The sequence below is a fragment of the Aulonocara sp. 'chitande type north' Nkhata Bay genome, linkage group LG8, assembly GCF_057382095.1.
Source record: "Aulonocara sp. 'chitande type north' Nkhata Bay isolate Kocher_YH1m ecotype deep benthic linkage group LG8, A_spYH_male_GT1.1, whole genome shotgun sequence".
NCBI classification, from domain to species: domain Eukaryota; kingdom Metazoa; phylum Chordata; class Actinopteri; order Cichliformes; family Cichlidae; genus Aulonocara; species Aulonocara sp. 'chitande type north' Nkhata Bay.
This window is the reverse complement of record NC_141351.1, coordinates 25,060,804-25,081,114: the sequence shown is the minus strand read 5'-3', so window position 1 is coordinate 25,081,114 and position 20,311 is coordinate 25,060,804. Positions and strand designations below refer to the sequence as shown.

The 20,311-nt window shown below is 39.1% G+C and overlaps 3 protein-coding genes across 3 annotated transcripts; all 3 read left to right on the top strand.

Moving 5' to 3' along the window:
- The first annotated feature begins 277 nt into the window (after positions 1–277).
- Positions 278–7,161, top strand: LOC147324080 (uncharacterized). The gene is made up of 4 exons (XM_086304489.1): positions 278–499; positions 1,478–1,620; positions 2,591–4,012; positions 5,651–7,161. Exons 2-4 carry the CDS (start codon positions 1,512–1,514, stop codon positions 6,349–6,351), a joined length of 2,232 nt encoding a protein of 743 aa, XP_086160615.1. The 5' UTR covers positions 278–499; positions 1,478–1,511; the 3' UTR covers positions 6,352–7,161.
- Positions 7,162–7,249: 88 nt separating this feature from the next.
- On the top strand, positions 7,250–9,767 carry LOC147324079 (uncharacterized). The gene has a single exon (XM_086304521.1). The coding sequence runs from the start codon at positions 7,342–7,344 to the stop codon at positions 8,830–8,832; it is 1,491 nt and encodes a 496-aa protein (XP_086160647.1). The 5' UTR covers positions 7,250–7,341; the 3' UTR covers positions 8,833–9,767.
- Positions 9,768–12,743: 2,976 nt separating this feature from the next.
- LOC147324078 (uncharacterized) lies at positions 12,744–19,534 on the top strand. The gene is made up of 3 exons (XM_086304496.1): positions 12,744–13,066; positions 14,318–14,591; positions 16,004–19,534. Exons 2-3 carry the CDS (start codon positions 14,330–14,332, stop codon positions 17,608–17,610), a joined length of 1,869 nt encoding a protein of 622 aa, XP_086160622.1. The 5' UTR covers positions 12,744–13,066; positions 14,318–14,329; the 3' UTR covers positions 17,611–19,534.
- Positions 19,535–20,311: the final 777 nt, after the last annotated feature.

The following is a 20,311-nucleotide window of genomic DNA, read 5'->3' as shown; positions in this document are numbered from 1 at the left end:
GGCTCTTTATACATCCTAAATAAGAAAGATTTTAGTTTACATATTTATTAGGATGGAATTCTTGAACTGGGTCAAAACTGATCCACACCAAACTGTGAAAATATGAAATATGAACAACGTGTAAGACTTAAAGTTATCAATAATTAATGTCGCTTCAGGAATGCTGGAGTTATAAAGTACACGATCACTGCAGCAGGAAACTAAAAAAGGCGTGTGTAGGAACTTTCGGTTTGTTGTACTGTATTGCGAGGGGGAACAAAACAAAGGACGGACGGAGCCACAGAAAAGTGTCGGTCCTTTCGAAGTGTTTTTATTTTTCCACGTTTTACCAACTGCATGCAATACTTCATATTTAACCCACAGAAAAACGACAACTGTGGACATTAAAGGAGCGAAAATAGGAAGAAGCGTCAAACGCAGGAACCAGTGCGGCTCTCCCACAGCTGCACCACAGCTGTTCCCACAGTGACGCGGAAGTTACCTGTTTGCTGCTCAGCAGGTATTTCTACAGTCTGCTATGAGCATAATTAGCGACGAGAGAGAAAATATACAAATATTTGCGCTGAAAATGAAGGAAAAAGACCCGCCGAGGTGTCACTGCTCTGCCCACGGCTATTACTGCAAATAAACCCCACCCAAAATCTCCGTAGCTCAAATCAGCCAAACATGACAGCCAAACGAACAATTACCAGTCCTGTTGCACAAGTGTTTTCAATATCTATTCATATTTCTAATTAATAAATCAAAACAGTCAGGACGGTCGAGAACTCATCTGCAAAGTCTCTCAATATTGTTGGCGAGACAAAATTTCTGGGAATTTCACAGCCAACATTAAAACTCATTTATGCAAATACAGTGCACAAGCCTAAATATGAATGCAACAAAAGTATCTGCATATAAGTACAAAGTAATTGACTAACTTTACTGTTATACTAGATTTGTGTTGGATAATGTGGCAAAGTACATGTACAATATTATAAATTTATTATACACTGTTTGTCAAAGAAATATTGAATATATTCAGCTGTTGATGACAGGGGTGGCAGGGAGGGTGTATTATATAAGGTGCTCTGAAAAAAAAAATCTAAATATTTTAACTGATCATAATTATTAACAGCAAGAAAAAAACATGCTTCCGTCATGCATATAGCTTTCTAACTTTCCAGCTGCCACTCACACACACACACACACACACACACACACACACGATACCACCTCAGGTCCCAGCACATCTTTTACAGGGGAGACATAATCAGCTGTTGGAGCTCAGGTGTGTATCAGCCTCCCCTGACACGGCACCATGAACCAACTGCTCCAGCCGTATGCTGCACCTGAGCCACAAACCACACCCCGCCACAGGATGTTTTACACACAGAGAGCTGACATAGTGTTTTTTATGCAAGTGATCAGTCAGTTATATCTGCACAGATATACAGTTGATATTAAAATACTGATGTCTGTTTAATTACACTTTCAGACATTTGTACCTGAAAACTGTCAGTGGAATAGAGATGCCTCAAAGAAAGAGCCATCAACTGGGTGACCTCCAAGGGCTGCTGTCCCCGATATCTGCACCAACCACATCAGACACGGCACCAACACAAGTTAGGACAGGTCTCGGTAAGACAGATATTTTTTTTCTTTTCTTTTAACACACTACTCTGATATGTAATTCAAATTTTTGTCCTTTCTGGATATCATTTAGGTTTTTTCCAGCACTGGGCACAATGGAATTTGGGAACCTGTTAAAAATGTGTTAATGTCTTCTCTTTTTTTCTTTTCTCCTCAGTTTTGTACATTTCAGTCAAGAGCCAGAGTGAACTACAGTTATCAATAAAGTTTAGTTGCCAAAACATGAAAGAAAAAATATTTCTCTTTGTGTACTGGACCATGTGTGACTGCAGTCATGGCTCAAATGCTGAGCTAATTAAGTCTTGAAGGATACTTGGGGGAAGGTGAAAGACACCTCCAGTACAGCGAGGTGATGAATTCATCACAGCATGTAGCTCTCTCCCGATCACAGCTTGTCCTTTGTTGATGAAGAAATTTTAAAACAGGATTCAGGACATCCCTACAGCTGCAACAAGTTACAATTTTTTCTCACTGGAAAAAAAATGAAAAATATTAGTCAAAGATTTAAAAGAATTCTTGTCATACAAAGTGAATAAATTAAAGAGCTCCATGAAGAAATATCTAATAAATAAATAATGCAAATGTTTTTATATGAGGGGGTGGAGTATTTCAGTACCTGTCCTTCTGTTGTCTTCTTCCCTTCAGCCTTTTTTAAATATATTAAAATATTGTTCAGAAATATTGTCAGGCAGGATGATACACCTGTTTTAATGTGAGGTCATAGCTGGATTCACGGACTGGCAATGCGTTCTGTGGTATTAGTGTGTTATAGGATTACTTTTTGGGTAATGAAATCTGAATGGAGATGGAAACGTTTTAGTGATTTTTGATTATTAAATTATTATAAATTCTTTCTAAACGGGTGACAACTTTCAATCATATTTAAGCTGCTGGATAAAAGTGTGAATGTAGTCACATCTATCCATAATATAAATGTGTGTTTCAATGTTGCCTGCAGATGTCCAGCAGATGTTGTTACTTAAAGAAGAGAGCTCAAGTCATGATCAGCAGGATTTGGTCCTCCTCCACATAAAGGAGGAAGAAGAGGAACTCTTGACCAGCCAGGAGGGAGAGCAGTTTCGTGGTCTACAGAAAGCTGATATCACCAGTTTCCCCATCACTGCTGTTTGTGTAAAGAATGAAGATGATGAAGAGAAACCTCACCTCCTACACTTTCATCAAACACCAGCTGAAGACAACAGAGAAGCCGAGCCTTCAACCAGCAGCTCAGTCAAACAGATTAAAGCAGAAGGTGATGGAAAGGACTACAAAGAGCCAGAACCAGCCACAAACCTGAATCCAAATAATAATTTACAACCCAATATTAATGTAAAACGTTCAGACTTGTATGAAGCTGATGATTGGCAGGAACCCCTGACAGAACCTGAACCTGAAAGTGAAGATAGTGAAGAGTCAGGTACAAATAGTGATGCCAAAAAGCCCTTTATCTGTTTTGAGTGTGGTAAGCAGTTTCTCCATGACTGGTCACTTCAGAGACACATCAGACTGAAGTCAGGGAAAAGAGCTTCAAACTGCGATGTCGGTGACAAAAGCTCTGGAGTGAACCAAAATGCAGATTCACAGGGGACAGTTCAAACAGAAGAGAAACCATTTGGCTGTGATGTTTGTGGACAAAGGTTTCAGCTGAATGTGAATCTTAAGGTGCACATGAAAGTCCACACTGGAGAGAAACCATTTAGTTGCAATATCTGTGAAAGAAAGTTTAGACATCAGTGTAACCTTAAGACACATGTGAGAATTCACACCGGAGAGAAACCATTTGGCTGTCGCCTTTGTGATAAAAAGTTTACACAGAGTGTACATTTAAAGACGCACATGAGAAGCCACACGGGAGAGAAGCTATTTTTTTGTGACGTCTGTAGTAAAAGCTTTTCACGACTGAGGATTCTGAAATCGCACAAGAGAGTCCACACAGGAGAGAAACCATTCGACTGTGATGTTTGTCATAAAAGATTTTCACATCTAGGTGATCTAAAGAGACACAAACGCATCCACACGGGAGAGAAACCTTTCAGCTGTAGTGTTTGTGGTAAAAGATTTGCACAGAGGATGCATTTCAAGACACACATGAGAATCCACACAGGAGAGAGACCTTTCGGTTGTGATGTTTGTGGCAAGAGCTTTAACTGTAAGAGAAATCTGAAGACACACATCAGAGTCCACACGGGAGAAAAGCCATTTGGTTGTAATGTTTGTAATAAAAGATTTTCACAGCCAGGAATTTTAAAGAGACACATGAACATCCACACAGAAGTTAGGAAATTTGTACCCGGTAAATCAAGAGGAGTCTATTTGAGGTTGCTCAAATCTAAACCAGCCACATCAGAAATGGAGCAGCTAGCCATCAGAAACAGACAAGGTAAGGGATTAACTTTCCTCATACTCTTGGTTAAATACCATTTAAATAACAATTTCTCCCAGTGCTGTTTCTTTAATGTATGACAGCACTTTCTTCAGGAAGGCTCGGTAATTTTTCCAGTGTCAGTGCCATTTAAGGTTTGGGACTTAGACCTAATTGAATCACAAATCCAAAGGGAATGGATTCATAAGTCAGATTAATGTGGATGTCAATGGAAGCACCAGTGAGACACAGTTTAGAAAAAGGCCAGCAGTGAAAATAATATTAACGATGTGCCTGTGATTCTGTGTGGACCCAGAAACATGTTTTCATAGGAGGAAATGACGTTTCAGTGTTAAGAAACCTTTTGCCAAATTTTAAATATGAGCAAACCCTAATGACAACAACGGCAGCACTTACTCTACAGTAAAATTTACACAGTAAAATTTGCTATGTCTGCCAAACTGATTTCATATTTTAAAATGCACAATAAAACAGAACAGCAGATTTACATTTTTACCTGTAGTCTGAGATGCCTTCGTAGCCTATGTATGTATGTATATTTGTATGATTACAAACACAAACGCATAGTATGCATGTAGCCACACCTGTAAAAGTGCAGAAATATCCATTTTTATATCCATCTAATAATGCAAAGCACCACCCAAAGCACAGCTACATTTAATACATTCATAAAGTGCTTCCCATCTGTGGCCAGGTTATAATCCCCAGTTAACCTAACCTGCATGGGTTCAGATTTTTTATCCTTCTTTTTCATTTTATTTTGTATCTTGTTCTGAACGCAGCCTTCTGATACTACCAGGTGCAGGTGATGTCCTTAAAACAATTTTAAAAAAGATAGTGGTATTTTCATTTCCAATTTGTATGTTTGCAGATGGCATTGTGATCATTGTGAGAGTAGCTACCAGGCGGAAGAGAGCATGGAGTGGTGGTCTTATGCTCTGAAGAGCAATATAATGAAAGGAATGTGTGAATAAGAAGGAGACATGGAAAAGTGAACCTGCAATGAGCACAGGTATTAAAGATAGATGAGTTTAAATACCTGGGGTCAGCCACCCAAAGGTGAAGACGAGAGTGCCGGCAGGGTGGAGTGGTTGAAGGCAAGTGTCAGGGGTGATTTGTGATGGAAGTATCATTTGGAGATGGTGGGACTGACAAAAAGGTGGTAGACAGTGGAGGGATAGTGGATAAGCTGGACAAAGGATGCTGAAGATGGAGCTGCCAGGCAGGTGCAAAAGAGGAAGACCACAGGGGAGGTGAAGGAGGATGTGCAGAGGGGGTGATGTGACAGAGAAGGATGCTGGGATAGGGTGAGATGATCTTCTATGCACCCCTAAAGGGAGCAGCTGGAAGAAGAAAAAAAAAAGAAAATTGTAATAAAATATTTATTTACAAATGCATTTGATGCTATGTGATCCAAAGTTTGTTATAATTTGTAATCCAACAATGATTACTAGCTAATTAAAAGACAACTGGTGGAACCAGGGTAAAAGACTTCGTCCAGTTTTGTTGTTAAAATCCACAAAATAGATCAGCAACAATTTGTTGTTCATTTTATTTCATATATTAAAGCTGCTGAGGATATGTATACTTACACCAGGTCTCCATAATGTGCATTTGTTTGAATGTGTCCTGCAGCTATCCAGGTTGATGAAGGTGTTTCCTCAAACCCCAGTCTGGAGCAGAAGGACCCAGACCTCCTTCACGTGAAGGAGAAACAAGCGAAACTCATCACCAGTCAAGAAGGAGAGCAGCTTAATGGTTTGAAGGAGGCCAGCCTCTCACAGCTTCATCAAAGACTGACCAAGGACCACTGCGAGGCAGATGTTCCATTCTTTAGCTGCTCTGAGTGTGATAAACAATACCTCTACAAGCGATCTCTTCAGAGGCACAAGAAAAGTCATTCAGCAGAAAACTCTGCCAGCTGTTTGGTTAATAAGAAAGTTTCCAGACTGGAGGAAAATGTAGTTGACACAAGCAAGAAAATATTTGGATGTGATATTTGCGAACAGCGATTTCATCAAAAATCCCATCTTAAGACTCACATGAGAATTCACACAGGAGAGAAACCCTTTAGTTGTAATATTTGTGGAAACATATTTAGACATCAGTACAGTCTCGACAGACACATAAGAGTCCACACAGGAGAGAAACCCTTTGCTTGTGATGTTTGCAGTAAAGGTTTTTCACATCTGTGGGATCTGAAAAGACACAAAAGTGTTCACACAAAGAGCCTTCCACCCGAGGAACCCAAAGATCTTGATAAGGTGGCCCCTATTTCACCATCAGCTATATCAGAATTAGTGCAGACACAAGTCAAGAAGGATGTAGGTAAGTGAGATATTTGTGTTTGCTGGAGATTAAAGAAATGTAAAGTATTTCCACAAAACTGTGTAAAAACTCCTTTGTCTATTCTTGCTGTTACATTACTGGCAAAGATTACAAAGGATTACTAACTTTTGCAAGATTAATTTTTGGATTCCTGCTTCCTGTTGTTATGATAAAATTACCTCCTACTATAAGTCGGAGAACATCTTACCAAACTACCAGTTTAAAAGTGTTAATAAGATCTGTTAAAAACATTTGCAAACTGTGCTGAAAATTAGGCTTAAAAAACCCTTTTTTGTATGGAAGTTAAACCTTCTCCTCCCAAAGAGTCATTGGGTGTCTCGCTCTCTTATCTTGTCTATTATTATTTGAAATATTAGAATCTTTAAAAAGTTCTTAAATTATACAGGTGTGTGTAAACAAGTGAATAGCACTTTACACTTAGTAATATTTATACCCTTTATTTATCTGCTTTGTTGTATTGCCAGAATACAGATAATTTCTTCTAAACAATTATGGAAAGATGGGAAGTCTGGGCTTCTCTGCTCAGACTGCTGCCCCTGTGTTCCAAACCAGCAGTGGAAAATGAATGGATAGATATTATACAATATTATATTAGAAAAGAAAAAATAGACATACCAATTATGGTTAACCCAGATGATGACCAATATAAAACTATTAAGATGGAATTAATGAAATTGATTTAAAAGAGCCTAGGGCTCATAAGATCAGAAAAATATTTATTAGGGGTATTTTAAAATGTTCAAACGCATGGTGTCATGTATCGCACACACATTGATAAATATATATTCATATTCCATCCCTGCATCCATTTTCTTCCAGTTATCCTTATTTTCCTCAAATATAAAGCTATTGCTTTTGTTATGTGACCCAGTGGTTCAACTTCTATTGTCAAATGTACTCTTAACTGGCTAACTAATAACTGACCTGACTTTAACCAGCAAGTTAGAGTACATTTAATAATAGATCTTGAACTGAGGATGGTTCAAGATGGTTCACTGTTCCCTGCAGATGTCCAGCAGATGTTGCCAGTTAAAGAAGGGCTTCCTTGGACTCCAAGTTTCGACCAGCAGGACCCAGACCCACTCCACATAAAAGAGGAAGAGGTGGGACAGAAGCGTAACAGTCTGGATGAGGCTGATATCATCAAGTTTCCATTCACTGGTGAAGATGATGAGTTTGCGCAGCTTCATCAAAGCACAGGACAAACAGAGTCTCCAACCAGCTTCTCAGCTAAGGAGATTAAAGCAGAAAGTGATGAAGAGGATGGGGGAGGACCAGAACCAGCCTCCTACTTAGAACCAAATGTTAATTTACAAGCAAATGCTACTGGAAAAGCTTTAGACTTTCACCAGACAGAAGTTGATGTTAAATGTCATGTGCCTCTTTTAAATTTTGAATCTAAAACTGAAGATGGTGAAAAGGGTTGGAAGGAGAATGGACCATGTCAATCAGAGGTAAATAGTGATGTGGGATGTAAGGCCGCTGAAAAATCCTTTAGCTGCTCTGAGTGTGATGAGCAGTTTTTCTGCAATCAGTCTCTTCAGCAGCACAGACAATGTCAATCGAGAAAAGGGAATTCCAGCTGTTTGGTCGATAAGAAATGCCTTAAAGTGAAGCAAAATGCAGAAGAGAAACTGTTTTGTTGTGATATTTGTGGACAAACATTCAACAAAAATGCAAATCTTAAGGTCCACATTAGCGTCCACACAGGAGAGAAACCATTTAGTTGTAACATCTGTGAAAAAACATTTGGGTATAATTGTAGTCTTAAGACACACATGAGAGTCCACACAGGAGAAAAACCATTTGGTTGTAGTTTGTGTGATAAAAAATTCTCACAGAGGATACATTTAAAGACGCACATGAGTGTCCACACTGGCACAAGACCGTTTGTTTGTGATGTTTGTAGCAAAGGATTTTCACAGCTCAGGATTCTGAAGTCACATATGAGCATCCACACAGGAGAAAAGCCATTTTACTGTGAAGTTTGTCCTAAAAGATTTTCAAAAACAGGGGATCTAAGGAGACACATGATTGTTCACACTGTGGAGAAACAATTAAAATCTGCTGATTGTGACAAACAATTCACACAGAGGATACATTTCAAGATGCACATGAGCGTCCACACAGGAGAGAGACCATTTTGTTGTGATACTTGTGGTAAAAGGTTTAATTGTAACAGAAATCTTAAACTACACAAGACCTTTCACACGGGAGAAAAACCATTTGTTTGTGAAATTTGTGGTAAAAGACTTAAGTGTGACAGAAGCCTTAAGATACACATGAGCGTTCACACAGGAGAGAAACCATTTGGTTGTGCTCTTTGTAGTAAAAGTTTTTCTCAGTCAGGTATTTTGAAGAGGCACATCAGAATCCACACAGCAGTGACACCGTTCAGTTGTGACATCTGTGGTAAAAGATTTAACTGTAAGGGGATTCTTAAGTTGCACAAGCGTGTTCATTCATAAGAAAGGCCATTTGTGATGTTTTTGGCAAAAGATTAAAGTCTAACAGCAATCTTAAGAACCACTTAAGAATTCACACAGGAAAGAGACCATTTGGTTGTGACATTTGTGTTATCAGATTTAATGAAGAGGGAAGTCTGAAGAGACACATGAGATGCCGTCATGTAATTGTGGGGAAAGATTTATGAAATTTCATAGTTCCGGTTTCAAAAGAAAATATGTAGATGATCTAAGCTGTGCAATTTTGGCTTTAGTTAAACTAGGAACTCGTCAGTTAAATAAAGTCTGCAGTAAGAGTATGGAGATGTTGCTTTCATGGTGTTAATCTGCTAGAAAGTCTACGCATCAGGTGGAGTGGCATGAAAAGTAACAGAGTCAAAGCAGGGAGGAATTCATTGTGGATCACTCACAGCATTTTGTTCCAGGAGACTGGGCTCTTTGTGAAACCAAAAAAACAGCATTTTTTAACTTAATTAATGTATCACTTTCTTTTAAAAGTCTATTTCAAATCTAGGTTTGGATATGTTTTGATAACAAAATCATTTGGTTAGTTTTAGGCAACAAAACCAGGCCAGGTCAGGGTTAAAAATCGACCCATTCACATAATTCTCTGGTAGAAAACTGTAGGAAGCTGTCACTCATATGCATTCTGACCGCATGGCTCCAGTGATTGTATGGATTGGAACAAATTAGTCTACAGATGCTTAATTTGTTATGTCATCCAAAGGTTTGCTTCTTGGTGATGCTGCATGGTCACTCAGTAAACTGTTCTGGAACATAATCTAACAACCAAGACTGTCTGACCAGCACAGTTTTAATAAGTTTAACAGCCTCTGATGGAATAAAGAAAATATCTTGGTCTATAAACTCTGTTTTGTTACTAGAAACATTCACCCATGCACCATTTTACACAACAGTGGCATTTCCTGCTAATGGCAACATCATCTTTGTGAATTTTAAAATAATATTAAAGTGGAACAGTGGATAGACCTGTTGCCTCACAGGAAAAAGTTTCTGGGTTCAAATCTAGGAAAAAGATGGAAACTTTTTGTTCTACCTGGGCCTGCAGGACCTCTGTCCAAATGCTCCCCACCATGGTCCTACAGCAGGGGTGGGGAACTCCAGGCCTCAGGGACCAATGTCCTGCAGGTTTTAGATGTGTCCTTTATCCAACACAGCTGATTTAAACAGCTAAATGACCTCTTCAACATGTCTTGAAGTTCTGCTCAGGCCTGGTAATGAACTAATCATTTGATTCAGGTGTGTTGACCCAAGGTGATTGTGGTGGAATTAAGGCACGGGGGGACCACAGATCTGTGTTTTGAGCCATCTTTATTTAACATTTGTCACACCACCACAACAACCACCAAGCCCTGAGTCCCCGTGTTTTAACACGGTGGGTGTGATTGCGGGTGCCGTGCAGGTGCGTCCGCACGGCACCGCAGAACACGCCACACCACATACCCCCATCGCCCGATTGAGGCGATGTCTTATTCTATGTGATGGATGCAAAGTAGAGCCAGAATTGCTCAATTAGTGAAAGAAAACATGAATCTTGGCACAAGTGTTATTTTAAGTAGACTGAGCCATGGAGCCACCAGGTTCCTTAGCAACAGTTGCTAGGAAACTTAATTATCGTCACAACCTGATGCATCCTATCTGCTCTATTAAAGGTGGTGCTAGGTTACAGAACATCAAACCTTTATGCAGACATGTATTAAAGGAAAACTCGTCAAAAATAAAAACAGATGTTTGCTTTCCTGCTAAAGAAAAAACAATGAATTCATTTATATCACCATCTCCTTTATTAAAACATGTTTATCTTCAAATTAATATTAGAAACCATTTATACACGAGTTCATAATTGTTTTCATAATGTAACAAATTGAAGTTGTCTATTAGCCAAGTTGCCCTAGCAACCAGATTCGTGAAATTGCATAATGTGCAGTGCTGCCGCCTTCCTGATTTCTTACTTTTTTGCATATTTGTTACACTTAGATGTTTCAGATTATTAAGCAACTTTTAATACTAGACCTAGATAACAATTGTAAATACAAAATGCATTTTTTTTTAAATTATGATTTTATTTATTAAGGAAAAAAGCTATCCAAACCTGACCCTATGTGAAAAGGTAATTGGCTCCTTAACCTGATAACTGATTGTGCCACCACTGGCAGCAACGGTGCAGGGTTTTCCATCATGACCTGTTTAAGATCACACCAGAGCGTATGTGATTTAAGTCCAGACTTTATCTAGAATTTCGGGTTCCTTTTGGTCAGCAGTGGTTTTCTCCTTGGAGCTGCCCCATGAATGCCATTTTGCCCAGTCTCTTTCTTTTTCTTGAATCATTAACTGAGGGCAGTAATGAGTAGTAGTTAGGGTCTGGGGATCAGCAGTGAAAAAAAAAACTATTCTATTCTATTATAATCTATTTTATTTTATTCTTTAAACAATCAGGAAGATGGCAAATACTTTGACACAGCACTGTATAGTGAAACCTGCACACTTAAGTTGTCCTCTTGTCAATAACAGGTACCATAGTGAAAGAAAATTTGAAACCAATATTTAACAGTATAAATGGGTAACACATTTGCAAAAGCAAATCACTGCTTTGGTTAGGATTGTCTACACAGTACAGTTTTGTAGCCTGCATCAGTTGAACGTAGTATATATCATGATTTACTGTACACTTTTGAGGCTTTATTTAAATATTTTTTTGGCTAATTTACAATCACAGATGTTCCTGATGTGCATGTGTTTGGGAGAAAGCTGGAGTAGCTGAAGGAGACTCCAGGGACAGGAAGAACGTGTAAACTTCTGCTAGGATCTCAACAGGAATCTTGTTGCTGTGAGGCAACACTGCCAGTCCACCTCTGAGCCATCCCATTAACAACTGTTACTTGCTATCAAGATGATAAAGTACACAGGTCACCTACTCAATCCTGTGGTTCGAACCAGTACACTGAAATCAAAAGAATTCATTTGATTAATACAATCTGAATTCATGCATCCCATGTCCTGTTTGCAAAGAAAAACATACTGCTTAGTAATCGTTACTATGCAATAACCAGAAACTCCTGAAATTGTCTATGATGATGATACGGTGAATGCGTGGTTACATATTTTTTGCAGTTGGTTTGACTAAAGTTGAGACTGGAGTGAGATAAACTTGTTTGTGTATGTTTTTTCTTTCTTTTGTGGGTTTCTTTTCAGGAGGTGACACAAACATAGTCTGTTATATCGTATTGTCCAAAGCTTTATTCAGCATTTTTTCTGTTTCTTTTTTACTATGTGCACAATGATGCTTTGCTTGTCCCTTTGAGTAACATTGTTGGTTATCAACAAAATAAAATACAAAAGAAAAAGGAATACAGTATTGGAAAGTAACCAAGTAAATTTAATTAAGTATTATATTTAAGTTCACTTTTTATGTTTTCTTTTTTGGCCGTTTCCTTTAGGATCTTTAGGGTTTCCATGGTCGATCATCTACCTGTCGCACCAACTCTCTGCATGTCCTCCTTCACCACATCCATGAATCTTATTTGAGGTCTTCCTCTTTTCCTCCTGCCTGGCAGCTCCATCTTTAACATCCTTTCTTTACTATCCCTCCTCTGTGCATGCTCAAACCATCTCAGACTCACCTCTCTATTTTTGTCTCAGTCGGGTTTTTATGTGCTTGATGTTATGTATTTCCATGTTAAAATACTGCACCTAACATTTAATACAAACGTTTAGTTGCTAGTTTAGAAAAGATATGAATGAACAAATTTAAATAGTACCATATTTTTTTATATGTGAAACTATCCAGCAGTATCTAAAATAATCCAGTGCATCACCAAATACAGTAGGAGTGTGGGCTTTAATGAGTCATCGTGACTTGGCAGATTAATATGATTCTAATACTGACTATTTTTATACTTCCACCGTCATAATGCTGGTCATCTTCTATGATGACATAGCACGGGCGTAGGAACAGTCTGTTGTCTGGACTGTGTTGCAGGAGGGAAGAAAATAAAAGCGGGACTTGCTGTCATGTAGTTGGCCTTCTTGCTGCGGGATCGATGCTGCAGATAGATGCAGGAAAATCCTCGTGATTGATTAACACGGAGCAAAGTTTTGGAGCGTCACAAACACAAACCTGGAGAGGCATCCGCCGGAAGCGGCTCGCCCAGGTGGGCGTCAGTGAAGACGGACCGAGGTCAGAGTGACGCTGAAGCTGTCCGGGTCTGCTGCACAGGTAATTTATTCTGTCTGTGTGTGGATGCAGTTTGTTCTTTGGTAGCTGCTCATGTGCACGAGCGAAAACCTGCAGCAGGCAGCACATGTGCTCAGAGACATAACGTAAGGAGGAGACGTGGCACTCGGGAAATCCTGAGGAGAAGTCTGTGGGCGTGGTCGATTAAGCCAAATAATAATAGTAATAATAATGTCCTACCAATTTTATTAATCGTTCCCTTCGACCTCAGTGAAAAACGTTATGCAGTCCGGGTGTGAAAGAGAAGTCAGATATTAGTGTGAGGGCGGAAGTGGCTCTGCTGAGGTGAAGCTGCAGAAAGAAGCAGCCCAACATGTCTGCAATATGTTGTTTAATGCATGCATCATCACCTCGTTACCAGTTTTATAAATAATAAATAGAAACATACATAAAGTGAAATTTATTACCCTGTAATGTCCTGCTGAAGAGATGATCCAGTTTTCCGCCTTCACTGAGATTTTCTGTGAGTCCGTTCTGTGCTGTTGCATTTTGGCGACATCTTATATTTAATACTGAGGTTAAGTGTCACAGCTAATCAAATAGTGCTGAGTGGATGACGGGTTTAATTCTGGCATGTTAAACCAATCGTATTGTTGTGTTTGATTGTACTGAGTACTCTGCATATTAGTTTAACCAACTCTAACATACTGTAACTTTCACGTACTAAGACAGACTGGTGAATAGCTGCATTCACAGATATATGTTATGTAACAGTGCTTATTAATGTATAAAGTAAGGCATCTTTCTGTTATGGAGAAACTAAAGAAAGAACGAAACATGAATGCCGCTCTGTGTGCTCACTGCTGAGAAATCGCTGACCTCTGAAAGTCGACATACCTGACACAGACCTTAGAAACTCAGGTTTGAGTGTTTCCTTATTGATAGAGTGGGTGAGTTGACTCTGACTGATTCCAACATGCTGGCAATCTGCCTGCTTTCATGAATTTCATGACAGTTAATTGAAACCTTTCAACAATCTTTGTGAGAGTCATCGCAGTCAGCAAGAATCAGAGCTGGACAGGTTTGGCTTCCAGCAGGTGACGGTAAATACTTACAGTCATTCTCAGATGGCAAAAATGTGTGCAGTGGCAAAAAAAAACAACCCTTTTTTAAAATAATTTTGAGATACAGATATTTGTGTAATTAATTGTGTAATTACAGTTTCAAATCGTTATAGCTGCAATTTATGCACTGAGGACCTGTTTGAATACACAGTGTGCATGTGTGTTTCAGTGTTTCCTGCAGATGTTGCAGTCTGAGGAAGAAGTTCCCTGGAGCATGAGTCTGGACCTCGGCAATATTAAGGAGGAACAGGAGGATCTGCTCAATGACTCGGACGAAGCTGACTACATCAGGTTCTCAGTCACTGATGTTGCTGTGAAGAGTGAAGATGATGAAGACGGACCCCAGTTCTCACAGAGTAATCAGAGCCCAGCTGAAGAGAAAAACGAGGGAGAGCCTCCAGGCTTGTCTTCTTCTTCTGCTGCTGCTGCTTCACAGCTTGCAGGTATCAGGAATTTGGCTCATTTGATCTTGCAAACATTATTTTTGCAGTAAAAAAAATTAAAATAAAATTCCGCTCCCACGTCTGTTGGAGGTCTTTATCCTTCAAGCTCGGGTTCTCTACCAGAGGCCTGGGAGCTTGAGGGTCCTGCGCATAATCTTTGCTGCTGGAGATCTCGGATGTTGTTCCTGGGATTTAAAAAAGAGTCAGTAAGATTTAAAAATTCCTTTGCCATTTGCTTGTCAGGGCAGCACACGCGAATATTGAAGTCCCCAACAATAAGGACATGATCATATTTTGGCATAATTTCAGCCAACAGATCAGAAAAGTCATTTAAGAAGTCCTTATTGTATTTGAGGGGTCTGTAAACCACAGCACAGAGCACTGTGTGAGAGCGCCCTAGCTCAAACACACTCAGTTCAAAGCTACTAGGTGATGTTGAAAAGGACAGTGGTTTACATTTATACTGCTTCTTAAAAACAACCGCTAAACGCTGTTCCTGTGCTGCCATCATTAGTGTCTCTGTGCTGTCTTTCAGTCCAACTTTGCCCAGCCACTGGTAGAATTTCTGGATGTTAGCCACTTCCTCTATCTGCTGGTGGTACATACCGTGTAGGGACCTGTCCTTCCGTGATGGTGCCTCCTCTTCCTCCTCTTTCTTGGGTTTTTGCTGTTTGAGGTGTTGTGGCCATCTTCTCGCCACCTTATGTACTTGTCTCATCCTGGACTTGTCTCATCCTGGACTGTGGTACTGACACTGACCAGTCCCCGGCCTCCTTTCTTCCGCTTAGCGTACTGTCTCTAGGTATTGTACTTGGGGTGAAACCCTCCATGCATGCACAGTCTCATGTCTTTTGAGATCACCTAGTTGTGAAAATCTTTTATGACACACCCTACAACCAAAAGCTTTCTCGTATTGATGTAAATATCTTCATGATTAACTCTTTGAACAGTAGTTCTGATAAGACTTGTATTAGCTCTTTATATGTTTTCAATCATTTCATTTGATCTGTCTCCTGGTCAGATCCCACCCATACATGAATATGAAAAGATATCTGTTCTGAGCTTAATAGTCCTTTTTTTCAATTGTATTTATTTTTTGTTACTCAATTGAAAGGCTAATATTTGAAGTCTGCGGATATCTTCAGATCAAATGTTATAATCTAAATATCTTACACATTTTATGGAAATGTATAACTTGATCTACATAGTCTTTCATTTTTTTAAAGCCCTTGTCAGTGTTTTGATGACGCAATAAAGGTGAGATGAACATAATTACACAATTATTAATTTTACTCAGTTTCCAAGAAAAGTTGCAAAAAATATTTATATTGCTCTAAATATTAATAAGCGGTCCAAGAAAATGTGTCAGTACACAGTCACAGCTGTGCTTGTGTCTTTATTGCTCCCTGCAGATGTCCAGCAGATCTTGGTGATTAAAGAAGAGGTTCCTTGGAGCTCATGCCATGATGACCTCCTCCACATTAAGGAGGAACAGGAGGAAATCCTACCTGGTTGTGAGGGAGAACAGCTTAATAGGCCAGAAGAGGATAACATCACCAGGTTCCCATTAACTGCTGTTTCCATAAAGAGTGAAGATGATGAAGAAAAACCCAAGTTCTTCCAGGCAGAGCCTCCAACCAGCAGCTCAGCTAAGCAGATAAAAACAGAAACTGATGCAGAAGACTGTGAAGCAGCAGAAACAGCCTGGAACGCAGATCTGAACACTCATATACACTCGAGGGCTGATGGAAAGGCTTCAGACTCTTATGAAACTGAAGTCAGTATTGATGATGACGATGATGAAGACGACGATGATGACTGGCAGGAACATTGGTCGGATTCTGAACTTGAAACAGAAGACAGTGACAGTGGCTGGAAGGAGAGCGGTACTGATGAGTCAGGAGTAAAAAGTGATATGAGAAGGGAGTCAGCAGAAGGGTCTACCAGCTGTTTGGTTAGTAAGAAATGGGTGAAGCAAAATGCAGAGTCACACATGACAGTCCTCACAGGAGAGAAACCGTTTGGCTGCAATGTTTGTAAAAAAAAATTTAGAGATCTCTACAACTTTAATAGACACATGAGAGGCCACACAGGAGAGAAACCGTTTAGCTGTGATGTTTGTGAAAAAAAATTTAGAGATCAGTATTATCTTAAGACACACATGAGAATCCACACTGGAGAGAAGCTTTTCACGTGCAGTGTTTGTGACAAAAGATTCACACAGAGTTTAAATTTCAAGACGCATATGAGAATTCACACGGGAGAGAAACCATTTAATTGTGAGTCTTGTGGGAAACGGTTTAACCAAGAGGGAAATCTGAAGATGCACAAAAGACTCCACACAGGAGAGAAACCATTTGGTTGTGATTTTTGTGGCAAAAGATTTCACCAAGAGGGAAATCTGAAGATGCACAAAGCACTCCACATGGGGGAGAAACCGTTTGGTTGTGGAGTGTGTCATAAAAGATTTTCACAACTAGGTGATCTCAAAAGACATGAGACTGTGCATTCAGTGGACAAACCATTTAACTGTAGTATTTGTGATATAAATTTTACCCAGAAAAAGTATTTCGAGAGACACATGAATGTCCATTCAGGGGAGAGACCTTTTGGTTGTGATGTTTGTGGTAAAAGATTTAACACTAGGCGAAATCTTGAGATGCACACCAGAGTCCATACAGGAGAGAAACCGTTTGGTTGCGATGTTTGTAGTAAAAGATTTTCACAGATGGGAATTTTAAGGAGGCACATGAAAGTTCACATGGCAGAGAGACCATTTGGTTGTGACATTTGCAATAGAAGATTTAACAATAAGAGGAATTATGAGACACACATGAAAGTCCACACAGGAGACAAACCATTTGTTTGTGAAGTTTGTGGCAATCAGTTTGCACAGCTAGGAATACTGAAGAGACACATGCTAATTCACGCAGGAAAGAAACCATTTGGTTGTGACGTTTGTAAGAAAAGATATTTACGAGTAGAGGATCTAACAAGACACCAGAGTATCCACACATAAGAACATTCAGTTGTTCTTAATATGGTGAAAGATTAAAATGTAAAAAACATTTCAAGACATACCTGAGGGAAATCGTTTTGTTGTGATCATGTTAAATACCACCCTCTGGTTGTGATGAAAGATTAATGAAAATTTGTTGGGGGGTTTTTTAATTGGAAATTTTTACTATGACCAAATCTGTGTTTACTGTATGACAGTTACATATGTTAAATATGCAACATTGTTCAAAGCAAAGCTATAGTGGGAACTGATCTGGAAATACATATAGTATTTATTTTCAGTGTTAACTTTAGAGACTTAATGACCAGAGCCTTTATTAAATCATACTAGAAACCTCTAGCTATAGGTTAACATGAATACACTAAGAGTGTACTCACACTGGGTGATCAGCTAACTTCAATGTGCTCGAGCTGAGATGTTCAGAACAACTGAAATGTGCTTGGACCTGTAGCAAAGCACAGTGTGAGCTCACCGTAAGGCTGTTAGTTCTCAGCATTAATAATGGCAAAGAAGCTCTATTAACATTAAATTTAATGTCGAATCAGTGACTAACATAACAATGTCAAATTGGCCTCGCCTGATTTCACCATGTCCAGATGTCCAGATAAATGTTCGCTTTGTTGGAAACTTTCTGCCTGGTTTGCTTAGAAAGAATAGCAAATATGACTTTGATTTATGCAGCTGTCACTTTAAAAGCAACAGGACATGTTTGGAAACACCGTTCATGAAAATAAAAGCTCTGTATGGGGGTTGAGGAGCAGAGCAGAGCACAATGAAGAGCTTTTTTTTCAGTTGTGATTTTAAGCATACGACTTTAAACAAAATGTGATGCAAAGTGACTGCTGACTGTCTAAGAAATGTAGAAAAGTGATATAAAATATGAAATACAGAAAGTTAATTGCATGCAGTTGAAGGCAAACATTTGCATTCATAAAATGTACTCTGATATTAATCAAGTCACAGCTATATAAACACATCTAATTAATATAAGACACAAACACTCCTGTAGCAGAAGAACACAAGATGATCACTGATGTATAATGTTTACACATATAAATTGCTGATATGTGATAGTCTTCTTTGTTCTATGTGTAGCAGTCATCTGACTTGTGTATGCACACAGGAGCTGTGAAACATGCTCTCCCTGTGTGCGCTTCTAGGGAGAAGGAGGAGATTCTTCTGTGGTTTGCTTGAGTAAATCGCTAAAGTTTTGTTTGATGATGAATTGCAGACATTGTGCTTTAAACGCTGAGGGTTTCTCTTACTTTGGCCTTTGTTATCAGGCCTTCACAGACCTTGTTCGGTTTCTATCTGATCCCGTTTCAAAGGTTCATTAAATAATATAAAAAATACTTTGGAGACTCAAAGTCTTTTATTTGGTTTCAGCTTTCCACCTCAACATTTATTATTTCTCCACACTGAAAACACAGAGAAGTCAATCAGAGACCAGGTTAGAAAATGTAAGTGAACCACTGCAGCAGTGACTTCTAGAAAAGCCTCTTGTAGACAGACGTTCCAGATTTTCAGAGAAACATAGAAGATCATTTGAAAAAGCTGCAAACCAGCAATTTCAAAAGCAGTCTGGATTTTAATTTAAAATTTTTGGAGTGTCTAAAAGGAACACCTCATGCCTTTTAGAGAAAAACATTTACCACTCTGCTGTTCATAAAATCTGCATGATTAGAATAGGTTTTACTTTGTTACATATCTATTTAGTTTTTTTTAAATCTCATTTTTCTTTTGCTTTTTTTGCTTAAGTTTGACTTGTTTGTTTCTTGCTGAAATCTGATGACAGTATGAGAACTTCAGGTCATAGAGGTAGATAGACAAATGTAGGATGGCAGTGCTGTTGGATTTTTACAGTAAAAGAGAGGCAGCAGAATCTATGACACTGTTCTTTGTCCGTTTCCTTTCCTTGGATGAAACCAACTACATAAATAAATAAATAAAATATTATATTATATTACCTGTGTATAGTACTCGTTCATGGTGCTGCTTTTTTTTTTAATTATTTGGACTTTTGAAAGCCACTTCAGTGTCAATACCATTTTCATCAAAGATGCACTCAGGTCTGGGGACTTCAATTCTGTTTGTTTTACACAGCACCAAATCACAAGAACAGTCACCTCAAGGCGCTTTATATTGTAACGTAGACCCTACAATAAGACATACAGAGAAAAGCCAACATTCATATGACCCCTATGAGAAAGCAGTTTGTCGACAGTGGGAAGGAAAAACTCCCTTTTAACAGGAAGAAACCTCCGGCAGAACCAGGCTCAGGGAGGGGGCATCTGATGCTACCAGTTGGGATGAGAGAAGGAAAACAGGATAAAGACATACTGTGGAAGAGAGACAGAGATTAATAACAAGTGTGATTTAATGCAGAGAGGTCTATTAACACATAGTGAGTGAGAAAGATGACTGTAGAAGAAATATTGCAGCATAACTAAGGTAGGATTCAGGGTCAAGCAAGGCAAAAAGGAAAGTTTGAATCCTAATCTTAAAAGTAGAGATAGTGTCTGTCTCCTGAATCCAAACTGGAAGCTGGTTCCACAGAAGAGGGGCCTGAAAACTGAAGGCTCTGCCTCCCATTCTACTTTTAAATACTCTAGGAACAACAAGTAGGCCTGCAGAGCGAGAGCGAAGTGCTCTAGTGGGGTGATATGGTACTACAAGGTCATTAAGATAAGATGGGGCCTGA